We start from the raw sequence: 10,589 nt of genomic DNA, 5'->3' as shown, positions 1-10,589 counted from the left end.
AGAACCAGCACGCGAGGGGGAGTAAATTCGAACCAGGTTAGACCCCTTCAACTTCCTTCTACTTCGCCTCCCCAGTCATTTAGATTAAGTTTCGTCAGGTAACAAAATAAACAAGAAATACACCTACCCCCAACTGAACCATAAAAACGCTTTTCTTTATTGCGCATGGCTAGCGCACGTCAAACCAACCCTCCGAAAGTACCGAAAATGCCCGCCGCATTACCGCGCTGTATTGCAACGATATTCGTTGAACCAGGCACGAGCCCGACCTTGGTTGACACCACTTCCACGCATCCGCAACCCCAAAAGCCTCACGAACGTCTTTGTTTACTGGGATATAATTATCCTATATTTCTCCGGGCCTCAAACTATCTGTATACGCGATTTCATCTGAATCGGTTCAGCGGTTTAGACGTGCTGAAGTAACAAGCAAACAAATAAATAAACAAACAGACGTACAATCTTTCAAATTTATAATATTAGTGGCATTTTTTCTTTGGTCAATTAGAAAAAAAGAAAGAAAGGTTTATTTTGGCTCCATAAGTACCACCTAAAACTAAGACTAGAACTATGTTACTTGGTGACACGGCAGGATACCAAAAAGGGTCTCCACTCAGCATGTGTCGCCGCACATTATGTGCAGCAACGCTGGTTTTCTGTGGAGCCCAAACGTTAAATAAACATGTACTTATGCATGAGCCAGTAAACAAAATAATATGAAAATATTACAGCCAGCTAATGTTCTGCATAACGTCACGCTGTGTGGCACATTAAACTTGTAATCGCTACTTTAAATCCGCTCTCTAGACAACGTGCTTCATCTTGGTCATTTTGGTGTGATTGTTTTTATGTGTAAAAAGTCTCAAAGGAAGACCAGAGCAGTCCGCTGCATTAAGCTAAACGTTAAAACAGTGCCTGTTACGCCCTCTGGTGAATTTAAGACTTTTAGCTCCAATAAACTCCCGAGAGATGGCGCTGAGGTCGAGTAAAAACATGATAACGTTTGGTTAGCGTCAAAACTCAAGATGATCTTAAGTATTCGCTCCGACAGTCCCTCTAGACGCGGGGTGCTAGTCAAAGAGTATAAGTACCTATGTAGGTGCTAGTGGGGTGTTGCGGAGTATGGCGAGCGTTATAAAGTGCAGAAGAGTAGGTAAGTGATATGAAAATAATCTCCTCCAATGCTTTCATAAGCATTTACGCGCCGTCTGGAGCGCATACATTTCGCGTACTCGCTTTTGTACTGAACGCAGCTAGTCTCCAATTAAATATCTGTTCGTCGTTATAGGCAACACTGCATTGCCGGTGACTGCTACAATAATAATTCAAGAAAATGGGCATCTGGCACAGTAGTGCAGTGCCCCCGCCAAGTCGAGCAAAACAAAGGCACGGCGTACCATTTTACAAGCTATTATTTAGTTTTACCTGTCCCGTTTTCTGTCTGTAATCAAATCTTGTAAGTTAAATTCAATCAACTTCCAGTAGTCGGATTGACTTGAAATTAGGCATACTTATTGTTAATTGCGTGACAATACAGTAATCTGGTGGTAACATCCTGGTAGTCTGGTCAGGATCGTCTACGCAGGACGGAACTCTTGGTATGAAAATGTAGTTTGGGTGACAATACAAGTACAGTCAACAAAAAGTACAGTCAGAAAAAAAAGGTTGTATTAAAAATGATTTTTTTATCAAAAACTTATTTTACTTTCCACTGCACGCTTTTCAAATGGGGCACTATTTACTATGTCCCACAATTTCATGGGTAAACTGTCTCCATTATAATTTTTTCCCTTTCGTTATAATAAAAACAGTATAATTAAAATAAAACAAATGTTTCAGTTTCATGATTACATTTTCCAAAGTTCATGTTACAGTCATAGGAGAATATAATTACACTTGAGATAATTAAAACAATCGCAAGTTTAAAGACCGACATAAAGAGTAGATATACATAGTTTAAGAAATTGCCGTACTCCGGCTTTGCATATAAACGATTCAAAGAAGGAGTCCCAACATTAAGTTTCTACTCTTTTCTGTTGGGAAAGCCTTAATTCTAATTATATATCACAATGTATCACATAGCAATAATGTAATCAGACTACAAAATGGACACAAAAAATAGATAATAATATAATAAAACAAGATGTTCTGATGGTTTAATACAACGTAAAGCAATATCTTTTAAATAATTTATACGTAGAAGGCATACAGTAATATTCGTAGCCAACAGCAATATTTTTGCTTTAATCATAAATATACTTTTATACTGGCGTATTTTTATTAAATATTTTTATAAAAATGAATATTTTCACAATAGGTTTCGAGTACCTACATATACTCGTACTGCACAAAAACAAGTTTAAATACTTGTGAATATTCAAATTACTGTTTATCCACTATTTAATTTATTTAATAAGTCTTATAAAATACAAAATAGCGATTTTTCAATATTCCATCGCCATTAAAGAATCCAATCGTCAAAATCCCCCAACTCGGGGAAACTAGAGCCTTACTGGCAACACCGACAACTTTTTAAAAGGCAGAGGAATTAACCCCATACAGCCGAATTGAAATCTCATGAACATACCAAAAAAATCTTTAACTGCATTGAAACAGTAAATAATGGTGAAGGGTTTTAGGGATTTCAAATTTAGGGACTAAATCTACGAGCATATTGCCAAAATGTCTACGCAAATAGATTCTAGTCTGAGCGAGTAAAGAGATGGGAACTTTCGCCCGTTCTATTAGCTTCTCTTTCTGGGTAGGGTTTAAGGTGCTGTTCCTTTTGATCATACAAAGGTCGAAGGCTTCAGCTGCCTCTAGAAGGAGATAGAAGATGTGCTGGTACTCTTCAGCCGTTACGTTCTGGAGATGGTTGAGGATACCATCCGGATCGCGGAATTGTGTTTTCATGATAACCTGTAAGAATTTTTGATATTATAATCATGTGAGAAGGGGGATAACATTATAACGCCGCCCTACTCCCCCACGGCTGGTTAAAGCCGCGGGTTTACGGTGGATCCAGTCCGCTTCCAACCGAAGCAACTGAAGGTCTATGTCTATGTCCAACAAGGGACGTCTTACCCTTTCTTGTCCTTTTTATGGCAACACTTCTTATTGTTTTTTTTCCTAACCTCAATGTGTCATTGCTGTTATAAATCTCAGATTATAAATACATTGTTTTCTTTCTTTCTTTGTTCTTTCTTTCTTACGGCTGAGATGATGATGATATGAAAGAGTTTACACACATACTGTATTGGCTCTTGGGCCTGCGATATTCAAAGTATTTATTAACTAGCACCCTAGCGCTCGGCACGGGTTCAATTTTTAACCGCCGACGCAAAAAGAGGGGTGTTATAAGTTTGACCGTTATGTGTGTCTGTGTGTCTATCTGTGGCACCGTAGATCTTAAACGGGTAAACCGATTTGAATGCGGTTTTTTTTATTTGAAAGCAGGTTTTCTAGCGATGGTTCTTGGACATGTTACATCAAAATCGGTTCAGCCGTTTTTGAGATTGAACTTTGAAGTGACAAAGTCGGGGTTTTTCCAACTTTTTGTGGTTATTGCGTCCGGGGGTTACAAAAAAAACGAAAGCAGCGCTATAATGTAGTTTTGGTTGGAACTTTTAGTAGGGATTCCTGCCGACCGCCCGGCTAAATGAGGGCTATCGCGTATGAATTCGCCGCTAGAGGCGCTAGTGTAGCGTGAGGTCTCCGAAATGTCAAATCTCATAGTTTTTGGGTGAGCTACGCGGGTTTATTTATAATTAGAATAATTTTGTGAATATTTTGCATTACCTGAAATTAATTATGGCAATTATGCGTTATAATGTCTGTGTTTTGAGACAGTTTTGTCTTTAGGAAACTTTTGTCCTTCCTTTTTTTCCGAACAAAATGGGACTACGCAACACTGTGGTTGCTCGATATTTCTATGGTACGGTTTTAAGGTGTATTAAATATGATTTTAATCTAAACTTTGTTTTCACGCCCGTAATAACAGACTTTGAAAGCCACACTTTAAAACCTCACGCAACAGTGGCGCCATCTAGTGAGACAAAAAACGATAGCCCTCATTGACTTTATCTAACGAAGCCATACCCTGGCTCCATGCCTGAGCAGCATGGCAACGATCTCCCCGCTGGGCTCGGCGTTGCTGGCCAGGTACTCGGCGAGTGGCGGCCGCAGCTGTGTCGCGTCTTCGTCGTTGTAGACCTTCAGGTTCGGATCTGCTCCACTTTCTAGAAGGATCTGCAAAGGACATCCAACGTGAACCACCTTAGGCCTCATCTTCGCCTTCCATCAAGCGAGATTGAGGCCAACGTAAGCCTATTTGGCACTAACATCACCCCGGTATTCCCAAATGGGTAGGCAGAGCACACGAAACGTTACCGCTTCGGAGCCACTTTTAGCAATTTTAGGTTTTAAGTTTGACAAAAACGGTACAATAGTGACAGGTTGCTAGCTTGTCGCCTACGGTATACCTTGACCTATATCCTCAGTCGCCTCTTACGACATCCACGGAAGAAATGGAGAGGTGTAATTCTAACCCGACACCACACGGGTAAAAAAAAAATATAATATATTTTATATAAAAAAAATATTGAATCAGGCGTTACTTTGCTCACCTGCAAACTAATGATAGTTAGAGCTACGTTTATGCAAGAAATGTGTGTACATGCAGTTCGTCTACCTCCACACTGTAAGAACACACACAAATCACACAAACCCATCTATCACCACCACCACACTACACTGACGCGTTACGAACTCAACCAGATTCATACCTAACCTAACGACTGGAATTGGTTTCATGCTGGTATGAGATGGGTATATTTAGGGGTCCTGGTCACCTTTGAGAGCGTCTGCCGAGCACTTCCGGCAAAAAAATACTAACTAATTTCGCTTTTCTGTGTCTACCAGTAAAAGCCTAACTGATTCCATGAGTATTATTTCACTATCAGAAGGATTAAATAGCGCCCCTTTTTTCGCACCGGAAGCGACAATTTTTTTGGTACTTTTGGCAGGTTCCGCCGCGGCAGACTATCAAATTCGGACTTAGCATCAGTTTTACGGGAAACCATTGTGCATTCCATCGCGGTATCAAGTAGGTACGGAAATTTTGCAGTCCGCTATCCATCTATTACTTCGTTGAACTTAACTGAGATGAACTTCGCTCGAAAAAGCTTTTTCCCAGAGATAACACCAAGCTAGATCGATTTGTCATCCCCGAAGACCTCTACATAAAAAAAAACATCGCAATCATTGGAGCCGTTTCCGAGGTTCTGATTATATATAATATAATACACATTTATTATTATTATTCGACTGGATGGCAAACGAGCAAGTGAGTCTCCTGATGGTAAGAGATCACCACCGCCCATAAACATCTGCAAAACCAGGGGTACTGCAGATGCGTTGCCGACCTAGAGGCCGAAGATCATAAGAGGCTTAAGCTCATTTAAAGATATTATTGCTCGTTTAAAAGGTATCAGATAGATAGATAGATTATGCAAACAATGAACCATTTTATGCGTGTAAAATATATCTTACTTACTTGAACTATTTCCTTCCTGTTGGTTATGTTGTCGGAGCAGGCCACATGCAGCGGGGAACCAATCACAGAGCTGGAAGAGTTCACTCGGGCACCTGACAAAAAAGTTTAGTCAATTGTCAACCCATAGTCAATTCATAGCGTCTTTAACTTAGCCTACCCTAGTTTCATCCCAGCCTATATACGTCCCACTGCTGGGCACAGGCCTCCTCTCAGAACAAGAGGGCTTGGGCTATAGTTCCCACGCGGGCCCAGTGCGGATTGGGAACTTCACACGCACCATTGAATTGCTTCGCAGGTTTGTGCAGGTTTCCTCACGATGTTTTCCTTCACCGCAAAGCCCTACCCTACCCTACCCTACCCTACCCTACCCTACCCTAGGTTATCGCTAAGTAAGTTCAAAGTAGCTCGTAGCGTCGTAGCCTAACTTTCTTAAGTTATTGGTTAAAAGTTGGTAAAGGCACTATGTTCTTTTCTTACATACGTAACCATTGCATTTTACGTAACCAGCACTGTAAAGAGCCACAGATGAGTCTAACTTAGTGTTAGTTCAGTCTAACTTTAGTCTTAGGTTAGTCTAACTTAGTGTTAGTTTAGTCTAAATTAGTGTAACTTTAGTCTTAGTTTAGTCTAGCCTAGTCTTAGTTAGTGTAACTTCGCCTTAGTTTAGTCTAACTTAGCGTTAGCTTACCGGCAGCCAGCAGCAGCTCGACCATGGGCACGTCTCCCTTCAGTATGGCCAGGTCCAGCGGGCTGGGCTTGCTCAGAGCGGCGCACGAATTCACGCATGCGCCCTGCTTCACCAGCAAGTTGACTACGGTCGTGTTGCCTGAGGATGGACGATGTTATAGGTCGTTAACAAATTTCGCGCAAAAGTATATGTTACTATTTGTAAGGTGTAACCACTCTGTTACCATGCATTTACAAATATTATGAAATATTAAGCTCCTTTTTAGGGTTCCGTAGCCAAAATGGCAAATATGGATCGCTCAAATTTTCGCTATATCTTTCTGTCTGTCTGTCTGTCTGTCCACGGCTTTTCTTAGAGACTATCAGTGCTAGACTATCAGTGTACTGTTGCCATGATAATGTGGGCTATACAGCCAACTTATATTTTAGTCTCGTAGCTTTTTTTTGTATTTGATTTGTTTTGTGTGACTTTCCGTAATTTCACTCTCCTGTGGCCCGGCGGAAGACCAGTGCTGGTTTTCAACCAGCGATATGCTGAGCCGGGACCTTTTTATAGCGGCAACATTTCTTATTGTTATTTTTACTAATTATGTGTCATCTCTGTTATAAATAAATTATTTTCTTTCTTTCTTTCTTTCTTTCTAGAGAACTGTAGATTTGCGTGACTGGCAATTATGCCGACAAAGTGGTAAAATGATATGTAAATGATTGGGTTCCGACTGTGACATTCACGTTAGATACCTCCGATCATACAAACAAGGTGGTTGTCGGCTTATTTTTTTTAAGGGCTAAACTAGGCACTTTATAAGATGAACTAATGACCCTAGAAGTTTTTAAAGGAATCTCTTAGCTTGAGAAACTTACCGCTGAGCACAGCGTAATGCAGTACTGTTCGGTAGTCATTCCGAGCGTCAGCCATAGCGTTTACGTCGGCACCGTGGCTGATCAGCAGCAGCACAGCATCCATGCCCTGAAAAAAATCGTCAGAAAAGGAGTTCTCAACTAACTGAAGACGAGGCAATATGGTCCTGGACCTTAGCCTGTCCGAATGGACGAATTAAGAAAAACAATGAAGTCTTTCAAAGCGATTTAATAAATGAATCTATCCAATATGAATATGATCTACAATTATATCGAACTTGTTCTCTACAATTTGGTCTTCTATAAATTTGAATCGACACAAAAACAGTGTAGACGCAGTCACATCAATACGTATTGCGTGAGAAATTAATTAAATTATATGCCTAATTCCTAATTGTATGTAAATTCCAGCGTCAAAAATACGGATATCAAGAGTTGTTTTCATTTGGTGCTCTGACCAGGATTCTCATTTCAGTTTTTACCTTTCTTTGTCTAGCTGCCTTCATGAGTGGGGTCAGGCCAGCTCTGTCACGGGAGTCAGGGTTGGCTCCGAAGGTCAGGAGCAGTTCCAAGTATTCAGGGTCGGAGACCAGGTTGATCTCGGCGCCGAAGAAGTACCTCTTGTTAGGATCCGCGCCGTGCTCCAGGAGGAGACGAGCGACCTCCTGGAGGAGGTAAAAAGTTAGCACCTTTAACATCAGGTTAATTAGTTTTTGGTTAAACAAATGTACAGTTGAGGTCAAAGATGTCTTTAAACTTTCACTGCGTTTTTGAACTTTTGTATAAAATTGGCAGAATGCACAAAAATTTACATTGATTTATTGTGCATTGACAGGGCACTAAAGTGTAAAGATATCTTTGACCTTTGAGTTTATAAAGACAAAAAAGTTTTTTTCAAATAAATTGAAAATAAAAAACAAGCCCAGAACTCAGTTAAGTAAATAACTTAAAGTTCAACCATTCAAAATCGACTGTCGCAGTTTTACCTTACAATGAATTTTACTCTCTGTATTCTACGTTCTAACTATATATCTAATTGTCTATCTATAGACCTCCCTATCTATCTTTATTCTTTGGTATAGCTTACATAGTGCTTGTTCCTTATGGCCAGCCTGAGGGCTCGTCGCAGAGGGTAGTTCGGGGAACTCTTCCCAGTGTCAGGGCGATAGTCCACAGCTGCTCCGCTCTGGAGGAGGAGCTTCACCAATTCTGTGTATCTGCGCAAGATGTGACACACAAACATGTATTAAAGATGCAATATCTCTTTTTCTAAAAACGTAAAAGTTTCCGGTGTGGCGGATAAAGTTTGAACTCGCATCCTGTTACTAATAACAATCCAGGTAGCATTAGCGCTAACAATCGTGGGGCAGAGAAAGAGCTCAGAGGAGGGGTTCTAGAAAGATAGAGATGAAAGGTGGGGGAGAAAGAGATGAAGAGAAAGGGAATTAAATAAGGAGGATGAGGAAATCGTCTCTCGCGTTGACGTACACCAACAACAATATGATTGCTTCCAAGTAGCAGTGCCATATTGTGAGAGTTACTAGCGTAGGCAAGAGAAGTAGCTCAAAGGAGGGAGTTCTAGAAAAATAAATAAGGAAGGTTGCAGGGAAAGAGATGAAGAAAGGCAGAAATGGAGGGAGCGAGAGAAACAGGTGGTTAGAGTTAGGAAAATAAAGCTATAGAAAGAAGGCAGTTCCAGAGAGATGGAGGAAAGAAGATATAGCTGGAGGGGCGAGGATAGGGCAATGAAGGGAGGAAGTGAAGGAAATGGAGATGGGAAAGGGAGGGAATGTAAGGTGTGTTTGTCTGTGTCAAATTCCTCACCCGTGCTCAGAAGACAGATGCAGCGCGCTGTATCCACAATCGTCTCTCGCGTTCACGTCGCACCCTCGCACCAACAACAATCTAGTAGCTTCCAGGTAGCGCTGCCATATCGCGTAGTGCAGTGGACGCAGGCCCTGCGTTACTGGCTCGTTCACCTAAAGAATAACGCATTGCCTTAGTGATAAACTGTTATGCTGTTTTTTTATTCAAATTAAATCTTCTTTAATGTATGTATATGATTCTTCTGTAAGTACATGTGTTTGTCACCTACCTCCTCTTAAACGGCTGAACTGATTTTGTGTGGAAACTTCAATAGGTTCGGTTCCTGGTCCTTCCTGGATGGTTTGAAAACGCAATTGGACCCGGTAGGTGGCGCTGCTGTCGGTATGTTATCATATTTAATGTAGTGTTTTTTCGGGCAGGACAACATCTGCCGGGTCCGCTAGTACATAAATAAATATTTGTGTACCTTAGCGCCGCAAGCCAGCAGGATCCTGATCTCGTCCAGAGGCACCATCCTGATGATGGAGTCAGCCAGCTCCCGCTGCAGGGACTTGCCGGACCGCACCTCCGACGGCATGATTTCTGTCGACAAACAGACGGACGAATAAAAAAATGGTCACCTAAAAAGCCTTAAAACATAAAGGTTTAAAACATTGTATGTTGTTAACTGATAGAGGCTATAGATTATAGATATATGACTTGGTTAAAAGCTCGATCATTCTGCATTCACATTTATCTGTCGTGTCGTGTTGTGATGCTCTCTCTCTTCCCTCCCCTCCCTCCCTCCGTCTGTCTCTCTCTCTCTCTCTCTCTCTCTCTCTCTCTCTCTGATGCGTCACGACACAACACTACAGATAAATGTGAATGTGGCTTTAGTCCATCATCCTGGTCTGAATGACGACAGAATTGCCGTGAAACCCTTTCACTACTCCTTTCAGGAACTGAAGGTCCAGAGTTATGAAAATCAAAGACGGAGATTACATGCTCATTATGGCGTCAGTTCAGTCTGTGGGGGGGAGGTTCCAATAGAGAGATCTCTCTCCAGGCAAGTGTTATGCCTGGGAACCGAAGTTAGAAGGAAGAGGGTTCGAAATTATGTATACTCTGGCCAGCGAAAGCTGTCCACGTATTTTTCCGAAACTTTAATCTGGTATCATTTTTGAGACTGTCAAAATTGACATATTGTCATTTAGCCCGGCTGAGATAATTTTGATACTTCTGCTATAAGAAATAAATAAATTATTTCTTGTTTAATTCAACCTCCTACCATCCTCAAAATGCAAATGTTACTTATAAGATTATGTTAGAATTAAAATGTTAGAAGATTATATTCAATGGCAATCTGGTACAAATGGTCCAAAAATGGACGCGTCTGGACTGTACGTAAATGGGCACTGACAAAGGTCATAAAATTTACCAAGGGACTCCTAAAGTGCATCATCAACTTTCACACATGAAAAACAGTACTACATGAATATTGATGCAGCTTGAAGAGTCCCGATTATATTTTAATATCTGGAAAATATAAATAATATCTAAGTATCAACATCTTTTAATCAGTGTACAGCAAGTGTGCCGCGGTTTCCCGTGGATAGCTTTCGCTGGCCAGCAGGGCTACTATGAAACTCGAAGTTCGTGTCGTGCGGTCCCTCTGACACTT

The 10,589-nt window shown here is 41.1% G+C and overlaps 1 protein-coding gene across 1 annotated transcript; it reads right to left on the bottom strand.

Annotated features, from left to right (window-relative positions):
- Positions 1-1,833: 1,833 nt before the first annotated feature.
- LOC141438752 (uncharacterized) lies at positions 1,834-9,511 on the bottom strand (the record flags this gene model as incomplete). Its single annotated transcript, XM_074102695.1, is given in 9 exon segments — positions 1,834-2,919; positions 4,099-4,248; positions 5,555-5,646; positions 6,243-6,380; positions 7,106-7,211; positions 7,585-7,767; positions 8,190-8,319; positions 8,927-9,081; positions 9,396-9,511. Coding segments are annotated over 9 exon segments (1,386 nt in total). The 3' UTR covers positions 1,834-2,598.
- Positions 9,512-10,589: the final 1,078 nt, after the last annotated feature.

Source organism: Choristoneura fumiferana, chromosome 19 (assembly GCF_025370935.1).
Source record: "Choristoneura fumiferana chromosome 19, NRCan_CFum_1, whole genome shotgun sequence".
Lineage (NCBI taxonomy): Eukaryota > Metazoa > Arthropoda > Insecta > Lepidoptera > Tortricidae > Choristoneura > Choristoneura fumiferana.
The sequence above is the reverse complement of the archived record's forward strand: the minus strand, read 5'-3'. Positions and strand labels throughout refer to the sequence as shown.